This window comes from Physeter macrocephalus, chromosome 18, assembly GCF_002837175.3.
Source record: "Physeter macrocephalus isolate SW-GA chromosome 18, ASM283717v5, whole genome shotgun sequence".
Classification (NCBI taxonomy): domain Eukaryota; kingdom Metazoa; phylum Chordata; class Mammalia; order Artiodactyla; family Physeteridae; genus Physeter; species Physeter macrocephalus.
Genome location: NC_041231.1, coordinates 11,864,219 through 11,884,065, shown reverse-complemented (window position 1 = coordinate 11,884,065; position 19,847 = coordinate 11,864,219). Strand labels below are relative to the sequence as shown.

General features: G+C 39.1%; 1 protein-coding gene across 6 annotated transcripts in view; it reads right to left on the bottom strand.

Moving 5' to 3' along the window:
- RAD18 (RAD18 E3 ubiquitin protein ligase) overlaps nucleotides 1–18,021 on the bottom strand; it is a 106,827-nt gene extending 88,806 nt beyond the window's left edge. For 4 of the 6 annotated variants that reach the window (XM_024124124.2, XM_024124119.2, XM_024124121.2 and 1 more), the window contains exons 1-2: nucleotides 17,877–18,021; nucleotides 13,902–13,983 (exon numbers count right to left, since the gene is read on the bottom strand). In XM_024124124.2, the coding sequence (XP_023979892.1) occupies nucleotides 13,902–13,983; nucleotides 17,877–17,927 (133 nt within the window). In that variant the 5' untranslated portion in view covers nucleotides 17,928–18,021. Of the gene's footprint in view, nucleotides 1–13,901; nucleotides 13,984–14,143; nucleotides 14,354–14,425; nucleotides 14,651–17,876 lie in introns of those variants that run through there. The other 2 variants (XM_024124120.3, XM_024124122.3) reach the window with 2 other exon arrangements.
- Nucleotides 18,022–19,847: the final 1,826 nt, after the last annotated feature.

Below are 19,847 nucleotides of genomic sequence, written 5' to 3'. Positions count from 1 at the left end.
AGGGACTGGTTTCCATCTTGCCTGAATCTAATCACTGACAAGAAAGGGGACCAGGTTGCAGTCGCCGAGAACAGAGGTGACGGTTTGCAAGAGTAGTCACTCATTCACCATTACCCCTCCCCTGGGAGTGAGCAGGAGAAATTCCCACCTCTCAGCTTCTCTTGGGGTAGAACGTACATCCAACGTTCCAGCTTTTCAGGGGGCTGCCCAAGGGACTTGTGTCTATCTCACCCAACTCACAGTACTGAAGAGACTTGTCATACTCTAGATGCCTGGAGACTAACGAGAACAAAAAAGAGCTGGGACACTGCTCCAGAGGACCCACAGTACAAATGGAGGCCGATATAACTCAGTGGCTTCTCATTTGGAGAGAAAGAGAAGAGAGAAGGATGCAACCAGTATTTCAGCTTTCCAAGGGGCTGCCCGAGGGACTGCTTCTACCTTGCCTGACTTGGAGTTCTGATGGGACCTGGCATGCTCTAGTGCCTGGGGGCCGCTAGGAACAAAAAAGAGCTGGGCAGTTTGCTGCAATTCCAGACACTCCGCAGTATCACAGATACAAGAAGCAGCAAAAGATTACACAGTAATGAAAAAAGAAACCAGCAAAACATCTCTAACTATACTCATAAGTCTAGAGAAGATCCATCCACAGAAAAGGTTTAAGAGGTCCCCAGAATCTCTAGCTGGGCTGGCTGGTGAGTTAGTGCAGGAACATCTGGCTTTCCCTATATGAAGCTTGTCTGTAAATCCCGTGCAAGGTGACTGTTTTTTCAAATGCATGGATCCCAAGAGAGTAACAAGGCATACAAAGAAACAGGAAAACATGGCCAATCTTCAGAAACTAATCCTAAAAAAACAGATATATATGAATTACCTGGCAAAAAATTTTAAATAACCATCATAAAGATGCTCAATGAACTACGGAAAATGATGCATGAACAAAACGAAAGTATCAACACAGACATACAATACAAAAGAGAACCAAAGAGAAATTCTGGAGATGAAGAATATAATACAGGTTTCCCCCACCATCTGAAAGTTGACTGTTCCTGTGAAAACTTTCATAAGCCAAAATGGCATAAAGTGAAAAAGTGAAGATGCACAAAATAAAGCAAGATGAAACACAGATACTCACAGACACAGTTCAAAGCTACGGCGGCTTGATGCTGCGATGCCGAGTGTAGTTGCCAGGGGTGCCACTCTCACTATTCAGGGTGCACACCACTTCTATTACAGTTCACTTCGAAAAAAATACTGAAGGCTATTTTCACCTTTTGCCTTTTTTTTGTAAAAGTGAAAATCCTCTTCAGATTTCTTTTGGTTAGTGGAAATTGGTCCTAATGTACCTCTTTCATAAAAGGGAAGTGTTATAAAGTAAATTTTTGAAAAGCAGGGGATACTTGGAACTGAAATGAAAAATTTACCAGAAGAGCTCAGCAGTGGACTTGATCAAGCAGAAGAAAGAATCAATGCACTTAAAGACAAGTCATTTGAAATTATTCATTCATAGGCACAAAAAGGAAAAAGAAAGAAGAAGCCCAAGGGACTTAAAGGACACCATAAAAGAGCACCCAAACACACAAAGCAAACACCAACAGAACTAGAGAAATAGATAGCAAAAAGATAATAGTAGAAGGTTTTAATGCCTCAACTTTCAATGATGGATAGAACAGAAGATCAATAAGGAAACAGAGGATTTAAACAATACTATAAACCAAAGGCATCTAATAGACATATACAGAACACCAGCAGAGCACACATTCTTTTCAAGTGCACACAGACCACTGTCCAGGATAGATTACATGTTGGGTCACAAAATAATCACATCAAGTATCTTTTCTGACCATAACAGAATGAAATTAGAAATCAATAGCAGAAGAAAAAAAGTGGAAAATTCACAAATATGTGGAAATTAACACACTCCTGAACAGGCAATGGGTCAAAGAAGAAATGAAAAGGGAAATCAGAAAATGTTTAAAAAAATGAAAACACAACACACCAAAACTTAAGGGATGCAGCAAAAGCACCACTGAGAGGGAGGTTTATAGAAGTAAATGACTACATTAAGAACAAGAAAAAAAATCTCAAATAAAAACCTAACTTTACGTATCAGGGAACTAGAAAAAGAACAAACTAGGCCCAAAGTTATTGAAACAAAGGAAATGGTAAAGATTAGAGCAGAAATAAACAAAAGAGAATAGGAAAAAAAAAATCAGCGGAATTAAGAGTTGGTTCCTGAAAAGACTGACAAAACTGAAAAACCCTTAACCAGACTAAGAAAAAAAGAGAGAAGACTCAAGTAAATAAAATCAGAAATGAAAGAGGATACATTAAAACTGATGCCACAGAAATAAAGAGTTAAAAGAGACTACTGTGAACAATATATACCAACAAGTTGAACGTACCAAGACTGATTCATGAAGAAATACAAAATACAAACTGACTTGAAAGTAGTGCGTAGACTGAACCAGTAATCAAAAATCTCCCAACAAAGAAAAGCCCACAACCAGATGGCTTCACCGCAGAATTCTACCAAACATTAAAAGAATTAACAACAATCTTTCTCAAACATTTCATAAAAATTGAGAAGGAAACACTTCCAAACTTATTTTATGAGGCAAGCATTATTTTGATACCAAAGACATTACAAGAAAACTACAGACCAATATCCCTGATGAAAAATCATCAACAAATATTAGCAAACTGAATTCAACCATACATTAAAAGCATCATCACCATGACCCAGTGGGATTCATTCCTGGGATGCAAGGATAGGTTGACATACAAAAATCAATGTGCTACACCACTAACAGAACAAGGATAAAAATCATATGATCATCTCACAATAGATGCAGAAAAAGCATCTGACAAAATTCAAACCCCCTTACATGATAAAAAAAAAAACTCAACAAAATTAGAAGGAAATTACCTCAACATAATAAAAGCCATTATGAAAAGCACACAGCTAATATCATACCCAATGATTTCCATTAAGATCAGAAGCATGGCAACAATGCCCACTCTTGCCACTTCTATTCAACAGAGTACTTGAAGTCCTACCTAGAGCAATTAAATGTTAAAAACAAATAAAGGACATCCAAATCAGAATGGAAGAAGTAAAATTATCTCAGTTCACAGATGACATAATCGTATATGTAGAAAATTCTAAACATACCACAAGAAAAATTGTTAGAGCTAATAAATGAATTCAGCAAAGTTGATGGATACGAAATCAAAATGCACAAGTCAGTTTCACTTCTAAAACTAGCAATCCAGAAAAGATATTAAGAAAACATTCGCATTTACAATAGCATCACAAAGAGTAACATAATTAGGAATAAACTTAACCAAGGCGGCAAAAGACAAGTACACTGAAAACTATAAAACAGTGCTGAAAGAAACTGCAGAAGACACTTCCATGTTCATTGACTGGATAACTTAACATTGTTAAAATGCTCATACTAACAAAAGCAATCCACAGATTCAATGCAATCGTGATCAAAATACCAATGGTATTTTTTGCAGAAACAGGTAAGTCAATTCTAAAATTCATATGCAACCACAAAGGACCCTGAATAGCCAAAATAATGTGAAAGGCAACGCTAGAGGTCTCACACTTCCAAACTTCAAAACATATTACAAATCTACAGTAATCAAAATAATATGGTATTAGCATAAAGACGGGAATGTGCACCAATGGAATAGAGAACCCAGAAATAAACCCACACGTAGGCAGTCATATGGTCCTCGAAAAGGGTGCCAGGAGTACACAATGGCGAAAGGACAGTCTTCTCAACAAATGGTGCTGGGAAAACTGGATTTCCACTGCAAAAGAATAAAGACTTGAAACTATAAAGCTGCCTGGAGAAAATAAAGGGAAAAAGCCTCATAACATTAGTCTTAGGAATGATTTCCTGGATATGATACCAAAAACACAGGCAATAAAGGCAAAAATAGCCAAGTGGGACTTCATCAAACTAAAAAGCTTCTGCAATCAATAGAATAAAACAACAACTTAAGGGCCTCCCTGGTGGCGCAGTGGTTGGGAGTCCGCCTGCCCATGCAGGGGATGCGGGTTCGTGACCCGGTCCGGGAGGATCCCACGTGCCACGGAGCGGCTGGGCCCGTGAGCCATGGCCGCTGAGCCTGCGCATCCGGAGCCTGTGCTCCGCAGGGGAGAGGCCACAGCAGTGAGAAACAACTAGAGAAAGAAGAACAAAGAAATCCCAAAGTCAGTAGAAGGAAAGAAATCATGAAGATCAGAGCAGAAATAAATGAAATAGGAATGAAGAAAACAATAGCAAAGATCAATAAAACTAAAAGCTGGTTCTTTGAAAAGATAAACAAAATTGATAAACCCTTAGCCAGACTCATCAAGAAAAAAAGGGAGAGGACACAAATCAATAAAATTAGAAATGAAAAAGGAGGAATCATAACTGACACTGCAGAAATGCAAAGGATTATAAGAAACTACTACAAACAACTCTATGCCAATAAAATAGACAACCACGAAGAAACGGACAAATTATTGGAAAGGCAAAATTTTCCAAGACTGAACCAGAAAGAATTAGAAAATATAAACAGACCTATCATAAGTAATGAAATTGAAACCATAATTAAAAATCTTCCAACAAACACAAGTCCAGGACCAGATGGCTTCACAGGCGAATTCTATCAAACCGATCCTTCTAAAACTCTTCCAAAAAACTGCAGAGGAAGAAACACTCCCTAATTCATCCTAGCAAGCCACCATCACCCTGATCCCAAAACCAGAAAAAGATATCACAAAAAAAGAAAATTATAGACCAATATCACTGATGAACATAGATGCAAAAATCCTCAACAAAATACTAGCAAACAGAATACAACAGCACATTAAAAGGATCACACACCACGATCAAATGGGATTTCTCCCAGGGATGCAAGTATTCTTCAATATATGCAAATCAATCAATGTGATACACCACATTAACAAATTAAGGAATAAAAACCCCATAATCATCTCAAGAGATGCAGAAAAATTTTTTGACAAAATTCAACACCCATTTATGATAAAAGCTCTCCAGAAAATGGGAATAGAGGGAACCTACCTCAACATAATAAAGGCCATATATGACAAACCCACAGCAAACATCAGACTCAATGTGAAAAAGTGAAAGCATTTCCACTAAGATCTGGAACAAGAAAAGGATGTCCACTCCCGCCACTCTTATTCAACAGAGTTTTGGAAGTCCTAGCCATGGCAATCAGAGAAGAAGAAGAAATAAAAGGAATAAAAATAGGAAAAGAAGAAGTAAAACTGTCACTGTTTGCCAATGACATGATACTATACATAGAAAATCCTAAAGATGCCACCAGACAACTACTAAAACTAATCAATGAATTTGGTAAGGCTGCAGGATACAAAATTAATGCACAGAAATCTCTGGCACTTGTACACACCAACAATGAAAAATCAGAAAGAGAAATTAAGGAAACACTCCCTTTTACCATTACAACAAAAAGAATAAAATACCTAGGAATAAACCTGAATAAGGAGGTGAAAGACTTCTTCACAGAATTAGAACAAAAAATTTTGCAATTCATATGGAAACACAACACCCCGAATAGCCAAAGCAGTCTTGAGAAAGAAAAACAGAGTTGGAGGAATCAGGCTCCCCCACTTCAAACTATACCACAAAGCTACAAGTAATCAAGACAGTTTAGTACTAGCACAAAAACAGAAATACAGATCAACGGTACAGGATAGAATGCTCAAAGATATACCCATGCACATACGGACACCTAATCTACGACAAAGGAGGCAAGAAAATACAGTGAAGAAAAGACAGCCTCTTCAGTAAGTGGTGCTGGGAACACTGGACAGCTACATGTAAAAGAACGAAATTAGAACACTACCTAACACCATACACAAAAATAAACTCCAGATGGATTAAAGACTTAAATGTAAGACCAGACACTATATAACTCTTAGAGGAAACCATAGGCAGAACACTCTATGACATAAACACAGCAAAGGAAACCATAAACAAGACAAAAAGACAACCCTCAGAATGGGAGAAAATATTTGCAAATGAAACAGACAAAAAGATTAATCTCCAAAATATACAAACAGCTCATGGAGGTCAATATCAAAAAAACAAACAATCCAGTTAAAAAATGGGCGGAAGACCTAAACAGACATTTCAAGAAGACATAGAGATGGCCAAGAGGCACATGAAAAGATGCTCAACATCACTAATTATTAGAGAAATGCAAATCAAAACTACAAGGAGGTATCACCTCATGCAGGTGAGAAGGGCCATCATCAAAAATCTACAAACAATAAATGCTGGAGAGGGTGTGGTGAAAAGAGAACCCTGCTGCACTGCTGGTGGGAATGTAAATTGATACAACCACTATGGAGAACAGTATGGAGGTTCCTTAAAAAACTAAAAATAGAACTACCATATAACCCAGCAATCCCACCAATGGGCATATACCCTGAGAAAACCATAATTCAAAAAGAAACATGCACCCCAATGTTTATTGCAGCACTATTTACAATAGCCAGGACATGGAACCAACCTAAATGTCCATCAACAGATGAATGGATAAAGAAGACGTGGCACGTATATACAATGGAATATTACTCAGCCATAAAAGGAAATAAAATTGAGTTATTTGTAGTGAGGTGGATGGACCTAGTGTCTGTCATACAGAGTGAAGTAAGTCAGAAAGAGAAAAACAACCAATAAGAACCTGCTGTATAAAAAAATAAATAAAATAAAATTCAAGAAAAAAAGAATGGATGAAGAAATGGAAAGACAAAAAAAGAAAGAAAAACAAATACCATATGCTAACACATAAATATATGGAATCTAAAAAAAAAAGAAAAAAAATGGTACTGATGAACCTAGTTGCAAGGCAGGAATAAAGAGACAGACATAGAAAATGGACTTGAGGACATGGGGTGGGAGGGCGAAGCTGGGGCGAAGTGAGAGTAGCATCAACATATATACACTACCGAATGTAAAATAGCTGACTGGTGGGAAGCAGCAGCATAGCACAGGGAGATCGGCTCGGCGCTTTGTGATGACCTAGAGGGGTGGGATAGGGAGGATGGGAGGGAGGCTCAAGAAGGAGGGGATATGGGGACATGTGTATGCATATGGGTGATTCGCTTTGTTGTGCAACAGAAACTAACACAGTATTGTGAAGCAATTATACTCCAATAAAGATCTATTAAAAAATAAAAAAAGAATAAAGGCAGTTAGTGAAAAAAAAAAGAATGAAATTAGAACATTTTCACACTACATACAAAAAGAAAATCAAAAGACCTAAATGTAAGACTGAAACCATAAACCTCCTGAAGGAAAACACAGGCAGAACACTCTGTGACATAAATCGTAGCAAGAGTTTTTTGGATCTGTCTTCTGTGAAAAAGGAAATAAAAGCAAAAATAAACAAATGAAACCTAATTAAACTTAAAAGCTTTTGCACAGCAAAAGAAACCGTCAATAAAACAAAAAGACAACCTACTGAAAGGGAGAAATATTTGCAAATGATATGACAGAATAGGAGTTAATATTCAAAATATATAAACAGCTCATACAACTCTGTCAAAAAAAAAAAACCCAATTAAAAAATGGGCAGAGGACCTGAATAGACATTTTTCCAAAGAAGACATATAGATGGCCAACAGCCACGTGAAAAGATGCTCAACATCACTCACCATCAGAGAAATGCAAATCAAAACCACAATGAGAGATCATCTCACACCTGTCAGTATGACTGGAATCACAAAGACCACAAATTTCAAATGTTGGTGAAGATGTTGAGAAAAGGGAACCCTAGTACACTGCTGGGGAATGTAAGTTGGTGCAACCTCTATGCAAGACAGTGGAGGTTCCTCAGAAAACTAAAAATAGAACTACCATATGATCCAGCAATTTTACTCTTGGGTATATACCTCAAAAAAACCAAAAACACTAATTTGAAAAGCTACATGCATCCCAATATTCATAGGAGCATTATTTAACAACAGTCAAGATATGGAAGCAACTTAATGTCTATCACTTAAAGACGATGAATGGATAAAGAACAGGTGGTACATATACAATGGAATATTACTCAGCCACAATAAAGAATGAAATTTTGCCATTTGCAACAACATGGATGGACCTGGAGGGTATTATGCTCAGTGAAATAAGTCAGAGAAAGACAAACACTATATGTTATCTCTCATATGTGGAACCTAAAAAACGAAACAAATGAATGCAACAAAATAGAAACAGACTCACAGATATAGAGAACTAGTGGGGAAAGGAAATGGGGGAGGGGCAAGATAGGGGTAGAGGATTGAGAAGTACAAACTACTATGTATTTATAAAATAAGTAAGCTACAAGGATATATTGTAGAACGGGGTGCCGAAGCACGGGAACCAGGCTGCACAGCAGGAGGTGAGCGGCGGGCGAGAGAGCAAAGCTTCATCTGCTGCTCCCCATCACTCCCCATCACTCGCATTACCACCTGAACCATCCCCCACCCGCCGAGTCCATGGAAAAATTGTCTTCCACAAAACCAGTCCCTGGTGCCAAAAAGGTTGGGGACCGCTGTTGCACAGCACAGAGAAGATAGCCAATATTTGATAATAACTTTAAATGTAGTACAATCTATAAAAATATTGAATCACTATGTTGTACACCTGAAACTAATATAATATTGTAAATCAACTATACTTCAATTTAAAAAAGGAAGAATTGCACAGTTGTAACAGTTTTACACTAGTCAAGTGGTATCGTTCGGAGAGACTGTAATAACTTAAAGATGCCTATTTTAAACAGCTGCTAAAATAATAAAACAAAGAAGTAGCACTAGTAAGTCAACTGTGGAAAAGATTTAATATTTTTTAATGTTCAATTATTTTTTAAAAGGCCGGAAGAGAAGAAAAAATAGATGAGTAAATAAAAAACAGAAAGCAAGGTAATATATCTAGATCCAGCCTTATCAATAATTAACTTTCTGAAATGATGGAAATGTTCTATATCTGCACTATCCAAGACAGAAGCCACTAGCCACATGTGCTATTCAACACTTGAAATGAGGCTAGTGGAACTGGGAATCTAAAGTTTTAATTTTATTTAACTTTAATTAATTTTAACTGAAATATAAATAGCCACATGAGACTAGCAGCTACTATATTATACAGTGTATGTCTAAATATTCCAAGTAAAAATATTTTCACACTAGATTGAATGGAAGACCCAAAATATATACTGTATAAAAAAGTCCAATATAAATATCAAGACACAGGTAGATGAGAAGTAAAAGGATGGAAAAAGACAAACCATGAAAACACTAATCTTAAAGAAGTGGGAGTGACTATATTAATATCAGAAAAAAGAAGACTTTAAAACAAAGAACATTACCAGGGATAAAGAGGGCCATTTCACGATAACAAAACAACCAATTCATCAGGAAGACAAAATAATCATAAATGTGTATGTGCCTAATAAAAATGCTTCAAAAATACATAAAGAAAAAAAAATAAAAAAATACATAAAGCACAAACTTACAGAAGTAAAAAGAAAAATCAGACAAATCCACAATTATATTTGGAGATTTCGACACTCCTCTCTCAGTATTGATAAAATAATACACAGAGAACCAGTAGAGATACAGAAGATTTAAAAAGCACTATTGGGCTTCCCTGGTGGCGCAGTGGTTGCGCGTCCGCCTGCCGATGCAGGGGAACCGGGTTCGCGCCCCGGTCTGGGAGGATCCCACGTGCCGCGGAGCGGCTGGGCCCGTGAGCCATGGCCGCTGGGCCTGCGCGTCCGGAGCCTGTGCCCCGCAACGGGAGAGGCCACAACAGGGGGAGGTCCGCATACCACAAAAAAAAAATAAAATAAAAATAAAAAGCACTATCAACCAACTTGATCTAATTGACATTCATAGAACACTCCGCCCAACTAGAACAGACATTCTTTTAAAGTATACGTGAAACATTAACCAAGAATGACCATATTGTGGGCCATAAAACAAGTCTCAGTTTGATTTAAAAACTGAAATCAAACATAATTGTTTGATTTTTGAAATGAACATAATTAAATTAGACATTAATAACAGGAAGATAGAAGGAAAACTCCCAAATTTTTAGAAATTAAACTAAAGACTTCTAAATAACTCGTGGGTCAAAAAATAAATCAAAAAGGACATTAGCATATACTTTTAACTAAACAAAAATGAAAACTCACATATCAAAATTTGTGGGATGTAGCTAAAGCAGGGCTTAAAGGAAAATTTATAGCTTTAAATGTTTATATTAGAAAAGAAGTTCTAATATCAATCTCATCTTCTACCTTAGAAAGCTAGAAATATAAGAGCAAATTAAACTCATATAAGTAAAGGAAAGGAAATAATAAAGATTTTGAAAGTGTAAATCAATAAAATAGAAAAAAGATAAAATACAGCAAACAATGAACCAAAAGTTGGTTCTTTGAAAGGAGCAATAAAATTGATAAACCTCTAACTAATCAAGGAAAAAAAAAAGAAAACACACCTTTCCAGCATATGGATAAAAGGATTCATATCCTCCAGACAAGAGAAGGACAGTAGGGAGTAGGTTGTTTTGTTTTGTTTTGTCTTTTTCTGGGCCATTGCAGCGCAGCATGTGGGAACTTGTTTTCCTGACCAGGGATCAGACCCACACCCCCTGCAGTGTAAGTGAAGAGTCTTAACCACTGGACTGCCAGGGAAGTCCCTAGGGAGTAGTATTTTTCAAACTGTATGCTGATAAACTCAACAGCTTAGATTAAATGGATAGATTTCTTGAAAGGAATTCAAGGTTGTTGTAACATTTAAAAACAAATCAGTGCAATTAATCATATTCTAAAATAAAGGAATTAAATCATATGAGCATCTCTATATATGCAAAAAAAACAAACTTGACAAAATTCAGTAACCATTCATGATTAAAAAAAACCTCTCAGCTAATTCAGAGCATAGATGAATTGCTTCAACCTGATAAATTTATGAAAATGTATTAAAAATACGATAAAACTTACAGCTAACATTATGCCTGAAAGACTGAAAGCTTTCCCCATAAAACTGGGAATAAAGAAGGGATATTCACCTACACCACTTCTTTTTAACATTCTACTAGAGGTACTTAGCCTGTCTAACAGCTAGAAATATGAGGCATGCAGATTAAGGAAGGAAGAAGTAAAACTGTTTTTATTCACAGATGACATGATTTGTGTATATAAAAATTCCTAAGGAATCAACAAAAAAGATGCTGGAATTAAAAAGTGAATTTAGCAAGATCACAAGATAAAAAGTCAATACAAAAAACTGTATTTCTATGTGCAAGGCCTGTGCACTGAAAACTAACGGCACTGTGGAGAGAAATTAAAGAAGAGCTAAAGAATGGAGGAACACACCATGTTCATATAAAAATAAAATCCCCTAAGGAAAAGTAAAAATAAGAGGAATCCCTGTGTACGGAACTTAGAAAATGGGCCCAGTGTGGCTAACAGGGACCCAAAATAAAACGGAGCCAGGAAGTCATGACAGACCTGGGGTTCAGTCACGTACTCTGCGTTCTCAGAAAAACCAAGAACAGAAAACTATGACTTCTGATTCTGCTAAGTGTCCTACCTGGAAACGTCCACAACTAGAAGCTCTGATGACCAAGCCAATCATCAGAAACTATAGTCAAGCTCCAAGGACTTGTGGCCAGGCTGCAGGGGCCAGCCAATCCTCTTTCCAAGTCTCCCAACTGTGACTTCTATAGTTTTTGTTTTTAAAAATCCCTCACACTCTTTACCCCTACGCCCAAAGGTACTTTAGGTTACAGCCAAAGGCTGCATATCCCCTGTTTGCAAACCTTGCAAACAATAAAGCTGTCCTTTTGCTTTAAGATAATCCTGACTATTTTCTGGGATTTATTTCTAATTTAGGACAACATTCTTACATTGAAGACAACACTGTTAAGATGTCACAGGGACTTCCCTGGTGGTACAGTGGTAAAGAATCTGCCTTACAATGCAGGGGACGCGAGTTCGATCCCTGGTCAGAGAACTAAGATCCCACATGCCGCAGGGTAACTAAGCCCACGTGCCACAACTACTGAGCTCGCGCGCCTCAACCAGAGCCTGAGTGCCACACACTACAGAGCCCACGCGTCCTGGAACCTGCACCCCACAACTACAGAGCCCATGTGCCCTGAAGCCTGCGCGCCACAACTAGAGAGAGAAAACCCGCACACCACAACTAGAGAGAAGCCCGCACGCTGCAACGAAAGATCCCGCATGCCTCAACAAAGATTCTGCGTGCTGCAACTAAAACCCGACGCAGCCAAAAATAAATAAACAATAAATAAATAATAAATAAATCTAAAAAAAAAAAAAAGTCATATATCCTCAGATGGATCTCTAGATTTAGTGCAATCCCAAGGAACATCCCAGCAGGCTTTTTTTGGTAGAAATTGACAACCTGATTCTAAAATTTATATTGAAATGCATATAAAATGCAAAGATCCTAAAAGAACCAAAACAATCTTGATAAAGAAAAACAACGTTGGAGTAGTTACAATACTTGACTTGAAGACTTACTAGAAGGCTACAGTAATTAAGACAGTGTAGTACTCGAACAAGGATAGACATAAAAATCAATGAAATAGAAGAGAATCCAGAAAGAGACCCACATATAATTCCATGGGGCCATAATGACTGATAATGGGGAGAACTCTATCAAGTGATAGAAATGTTTAATATCTTAATTGTAGTCATTACCTGCTATAAACATTTGTTGAAACTCGTTGACACTTGTACATTTTACTGCGCACTTAAAATGGATGCCTTTCACTACATATAAATCATACCTAAATAAAGGTGATTTTAACACATATTTAGAAACAATCCCCAAAACTTATCTTGGTTCCTAATATGAATCTAGCCTAGAAGGAAACTAAGATTTATTAAGGCCCTATAATGTGCCAGACACTGGACTCTGTACATTTAATTCTCAAAACCATCTCCTAAGGCAGAAACTACTCACCAGGGTTTTCACATCTGAAGAAATGTTGAGCATTTGCAATCTCACCCATCTAATAAGTGGGGAGCTAAGAGTCAAGACCAAGTTCATCTCCAATGCCCATGTTGCTACCACCACCCTCCTCTTATTAGGTCTTCCCTATGGAAACTTTTTCACCAAAGCTACTACTATCCACTAAAACCATTTTTTAAGCCTAACTTTTTTTTTTAACTTTCCAAGGCAAATCAACTCGAAAATAGAGAATAAAAACGGTCATAAGCCTAGATAATCCATACACTGATGGCTAGATCCAGAACAATGACAAGTGCACCCCATGCACTAAATACGTCAAACTACAGTATAAAAAAATACGTACATACTAGACTCATGAAGAGAAGTACAAGCACATTTCAATATATGAGTCTTCCCACCATCACACAGAAAGTTAAGTGATAAAACTGTCTGTAATACTCTTCAGTTGTAGAACTCTCCCAGTGGAATTTTTAAACTTTAAAATTCTACGCCAAGGACTACTTGGTTGAACCACCTATCTCTTATCCTGCTAAAAATGAAAAATCTGAAATTTAACATCTAAAAGCGCCAGGCAAATAGCAATATATAATGATCAAAATCTTTATTCCTGTAAATGTTACAAAAGGCATAAAAGTATCCAAGAGGGAGGTGGGAGAAAATATAGGAACCTTGTAAAAAATATTCCATATTTAAGAGGGAGGTCATGGACAAGACCTTGCTAAAACTTCAAGATAGAGGAGCTAAAGGTGAGAAATAAATAATAAATGTGTACTTACCTTTGGTGTTAAAATAATACTACATTACATAAAAAACCACGTTTTTGTAACTCAGAGAAACAATACATACTTACAGTTATGTGAACACTGAGGAATCATCACTGCAATGTTGAAATATTCAAAGCAAATCCCACAGCGCAGCAAATCATCTATTGTCTGAAATGCATAAATACATATACACCTATCAGAAAGCCACCAAGACTGGAACATCTGCCACAGAACTCCTTCTCCATCCCCTAAAAAAATAATTTAATAAAACTTCTTTGTCAAATATTCAAAACTGCAGGGGAGAGAAAACCTCCCCCATATGACTTACTCAAATCTTAGGTTCCGGAGAACACTTCAGAAAGATAAAGCTGACACTGTACAGATTCCCACTCCATGTTGCCAGCCCTTCACAAAAGGGCTACTCTATTTCTCTTCTACTTGCCACGTATTTCCAGTTCCTCCTCCAAGCCTCCTCCTCTTCAGACCCCATTCCCTGGCCCACTGTCACTGCAAGGTGAAAGGTACCAGCAGCCATTCACCACACAGGGTAAGAACCAGATCAGAGAATATTAAAGAGAAGCACCAGAAATTATCTAGTTAAAACCCTTACTTCACAAATGAGTAAACTTGTATCCAGAGCAGGCTCACAGCACATGAGTCAAGCCAGGACAAAACTTCCGGTCTACTGGCCGTCAGTCCAGTGCTTTCTGCTCGGTACTGTACGGTACTACACGGTAGAGCCAGATGAGGAAGCCCTGAAAAGAGCTGGCGCCAGTGACAGCAGAAGGAGGGGAAGAGGCAGGCCATCTGCAAAGTCAGACAGATGTGCGTCCATCTGGAATGAAACCCAAACAGGAAAGGATCTCTCTCGCAACCTAAAATCTTCTAAATCATTTAAAATGTTATTTCTTTTTTTTTTCTTTTTACAAATTTATCTATTTTATTTATTTATTATTTTTGGCTGTGTTGGGTCTTCGTTGCTGCACGCAGGCTTTCTCTAGTTGCGGCGAGTGGGGGGCTACTCTTCGTTGCAGTGCGCGGGTTTCTCATTGTGGTGGCCTCTCTTGCTGCAGAGCACAGGCTCTAGGCGCGCAGGCTTCAGCAGTTGTGGCACGCGGTCTTCAGTAGCTGTGGCATGCGGGCTCTAGAGCGCAAGCTCAGTAGTTATGGCACACGGGCCTAGCTGCTCCGCGGCATGTGGGATCTTCCCCGACCAGGGCTCGAACCCGTGTCCCCTGCATTGGCAGGCGGATTCTTAACCACCGCGCCACCAGGGAAGCCCTAAAATGTTATTTCATTCAAAAGAATACTGAGCAGATATTTAAGAGGAAAAAGAGAGAGAGAGAGAGAGAGAGAGAGAGAGAGAGAGAGAGAGAGAGAGAGAGCGAGCGCGTGCTCTCTTATGTACTGGTACGGAAAGACTGCCAAGAAAGGTGAAAAAAGGAAGTAAGGTACAGGCAGTACACACGGTCTGTTACCTTGTGTTAAAAAGGGAGGAGGGAATAAGAATATAAACCTGAATGCAAATCTGAACACAAGAACGTAACAAATAATGGTCAAAGGGGTCAGGAAACGGGACAGATGAGGGACAAGTCTGGAGGAAGACTTTTACTTTTTATTTCCTGTACTTTTTGAAGCATGAGTGTATGACCTAAATTTTAAAAATGCAAACAAACAAAAAGACTAATGTCTCTAATAGTTCACATATGAAATATTGTTGCCATTAAAGAAAACATGCTTTCAAAGAATAATTAATGCATGGAGAAATGTTCATGTTTTATGCAAACAAAAAAAATCAGAGAACAAACCTACAACAATAATACATAACAACAGAACTATGTAGTTTAATGTCCTTAACAATCTTAGGCGGTCTATAGCATCTACATGCCAATTTTTTAGATGAAGCCTATAGAGCTTGTAAGGCGTTGGATCAAATCCAAGGGAGGTTGGCTCCAAGGTGATGCCAAATTTTAAATGCATATACACACTGTGGGTATGTGTGTGCATGATCACACATGAGAAAACCTGAAGAACAACAAGAGAAAATGTTAAACAGTGGTTCTCTCTAGATGGTAGGATGCTAGGTAACTTTCATTTCCTCCTTTATCTTACAGTAAATTTTAATTTTTTTCTACTATATACACATTCTACATTTATAATCTGTCAAAAACAAATTTTTGTTACAGGACAACCAGGGAAATAAACATTCAAATGCCCCAATCTTCCATTACTTTGGATGGTAAGCTACCACTGACACAAAAAGCTAGAGGATTGTGTTGAAAATCAATCAAGAGCAGAGGCAGGCCCAGAAGCCAAAGCCCCGGCACCTGGTCTATTTGCTTTCTTCTCTATCACCGTCCTCTCCTGGAGGAGGAGTGGTTCTGACAGATGTGCCGAGCAAGATCTGTGGAAGTGACACCGCATCCGATGAGCTATAACATTCTTGCACAGATTTTCAGTCCAGTGGATGCCCTAGGATTTCCTCAACTTAGAGAAAGTGGAAGGGGGAAGCTTTCACTTCCCTTAGCCAATTCATAATCTTCATGACAACAAATAAAAAGCAGGAGGAGAAATACTTAACACATGTAAGCATTAATAATAATAATAATTTATTAATAATTTTTATTATTTATTGTTTATTAATAATTTATTAATAATTAATATTAATTTAATGCTTACTACCTTCTAGATAGCTTCAATCAATTAGCAAATAATTTCTGGGCACCCACTATGTGCCAGGCATTGTGTTAGGCCCAGTGAATGAGCCAGACAGGATCCCTATCCACACACATCAACTCATTTAACCAACCTTATAAACTATTTCTGTCTCCAGTTTATAGTTGAGGCAACTCAGGCTCAGAGAGGTTAAGTAACTGAATCAAGGTCACACAGTTAAATAGAAGGCAGAGACTAAATTTAACCCCAAACCATTGGAACTCAAATCTATGCTCTTCTCCACTGCACACTGGAACCAAAGCCGCCACAACTGCAAAACCACGGCTTTCCCAGATCCTTCCACAATGTCAGCTCTTCACCGTGAGGAGATCTTCAGTCACCAAGCCCTGTAGATGACACTGATGACGGCAAGTAGAACAAGGCCTTATACTTACTTTAACCTCCTCCAAGTCCTTTCACTTAATCCTCAAAGTCACCTTATGAGCCAGTGGGGCAGATACCATAATCCCTAGTTTACAAAACTGAGCAACAGAAGGAAAACGTGCTTTTGCTCAGTCACAAACGGAAATAATCACAGAACAAGGAGAAAAACCACGCAACTGATTCCTAGCTAGTACAGAACGGTGTATTTGCTCTTGACCAAACATAGTAGGAATCCAGGACTCACCACTTCCGTCCACGGAAACAGGAATGCATTGCCAAAAACAAAGTAGCCACAAAAATCAATGTTATTTGAGTGAAAGACTTCAATAAAGTGAAAGACTTCAATATAATGAAAGGCTAGCGCTAAACGTGAGTCCTGATTTCTTTGTTTAAAAGAGAAGATGCACCACCATCAGGAGTTAGGACACGTTAGGGAGGAATTAGGGCAAAGTAGCCCTAGGCTTCTTGGGGGTAATTAGAAGAAATGAACGAGAATATAAAGGAGACTGCCCGCTTTGCTAGGTGATTAAATAAATGTTTTCTGATGCAAGGTCCACTCCAAACCGTGTCCGGTGTCACTGTGGGAGATTCTTCACTAAAGTAGTGGGAGAGTTTACATAATGCTTGGCACGCAGTAAGCTCTAACAAAGGATTAGGTATCACCGTCGTTTCCACCGTTTAGAGTGTTTCTTTCCACATCAGTGTGGTTGTAGTGACTGAACGGCAGAATACCCCGTCCCATACGACAGCCAACCTAGGCTCACCATAAGGGACCGAGGCCTGGCCCCAGTACTTCCCAGGAGAGGAAAAAACTGAGGCCCAGATCCACGCGGTGGCAAGTGGCAAAGCAGAGCCGGGTATTCTGGCCCAGCTCGGCGCTGGCGCCTCGTCCTTTCTCCTCCTCAAGGCGGGGCTGGCCTCCCGCGGACGTCGTATGCCCCCGACCTCCCCGAAGCACTCACCTTCATGACTGCCAGGCCCGGAGGCCACCGGGGCTCGACTAGGGAGTCCATGGCCTCCCCTAAAAAGGGTAGAGGGTCCCCTATCCACTGGTCTCCCGCGCGCCGCTGCCACTCGAAATTCCCCGCGCTACAGAGCTACGTCACAGTCGGCGACGCGCCGCACGCGTGTGCGGAGCATGCTGGGAGTTGTAGGACGTGGCCGAAGCGCAAGCGAAGGTTCTCTCTTTGCGCACGCGCCAGGCTTCCGCTACGCCTCCGTGAGCAGATGTGTGGTTAAAAAACCCACTTGCGGGTTTTGTACTGTACCCTTAATAAGTGAATGCCTGTTATGTGAATGTTAGGAAGAGACAGCCTAAAATCAAACCAAATCCAGGTCTTGCCCAACCTTTCAAGGTCTGGCCTACTGGATATTCCTTCCGGTCGCCCTCCCTGATTGCTATAACGAGCTGTCTCTGCTCAGAGCCGGGGTTTTCACATCCATTATTTCATCTCACTGCATCATAATACTGAGAGGTAAATATCGTTATTCGTTTACACAAGAGAAAGCTTCGGCTCAAAAAAGTGAATAGACTTTCTCTGAGTCACACAATGTCTTTGACCAGACTACAAATAGGGCCTCTGGCCTTAAAATAGGAGCTCTTTTATCAAATAGGATGGTTAATTTAATTTAATCATCTTAACTTTGGCGTGTAGCCTTCCAGACATTTCCTGTGCAGATACATAGATACAGTTTTTTTGGCCCACAAATGTTGATATAGTAAATGCATACCTCTGTCAACTTGAGGTTTTCTGTTGGTTTACTTACTTTACATACATCCTGAGACCTCTCCATGTTAATACATATAGATTTACTTCGTTCCTTTTAATAGCTACATAGTCCATTATACACATGTACCGCAATTTACTTATGTACACCCATACTGAGGACCATTGAGGTTGTTTCCAGTTTTTCATTATTGCAAACAGTTGCAATGAACACATTATCTATATAAATCTTGGCACACTTGAGCCAGAATATTTGGGGGATGATTTCCTATAAATGAAACTGCTAGGTGAATTTGTGTGCTCTTTAAACACTGTGATAGCTAGCACTATGTGATCTTCCAAAAGGGCCGTACCGATACATTTATACTCTCACCAAGTGAGTACGAGTGCCCGTTACCCAGATGTGAAGCGCTGACCATCGCACCACTCAGTCTGTCTGCTTAACTCAGCACTCATCGATAGGCTGCCTGATGTGGGCCTCCTTCACATCAGGTCTCATGGGCAGCAAGTCAGCATACAGCAAGTCAGTTACTCAGAGAAGACCCCTGCAGCTTGCCACTGCTTCCCCCTGTGGTCCATGTATTCATTCCTTCGTAATTTTTTTTTAACTGCTTACCATTGGCCAGTCAGAGCTTCCCTGTGAAGTAGGCAGAAGTGAGGCTGCTATGGCCATCTTACAGATGAAGACAAGGAGGCTCAGAGAGGTTAAGGCTTCACTCCTCTGGGCTCTCTTCATAAGGGACTCTGGCCCCTGAGTCAGAGATACATTAAATGATTTTTCCCAGCCTGTGCCCAAAGACTCATTGGGAACTGATGATATTAACAGCATTTGGACAAAGGACTTTAATATCCATCACAATAATAGCTGACATTTATTAGGCACTTTGTATGCAAAGCACTGTTCTAGATGTTTTTACATATATTGACTTATTTCAGACTCACTCCAACCAAATGAGGAAAGAGAAATAAATAGATAACTGGCATAGTGTGTTCTGCTAGTAAGTGGAAGAGGAAGAATTTGACTTGGGCAGTCTGGCTTGAGTCCATATTAAGCACCACAGAATAGTCTCATGAGGACCCCATCATGAGAATTATTCCCATTTTATAGATGTAGGAACTGAGTCTCAGAGGGGCAAAAGGACTCATTCAAGATCACACAGCCTGTCAGTGGCAAAGTCCAGCGTTGAATCTAGATCTTTTAACCCC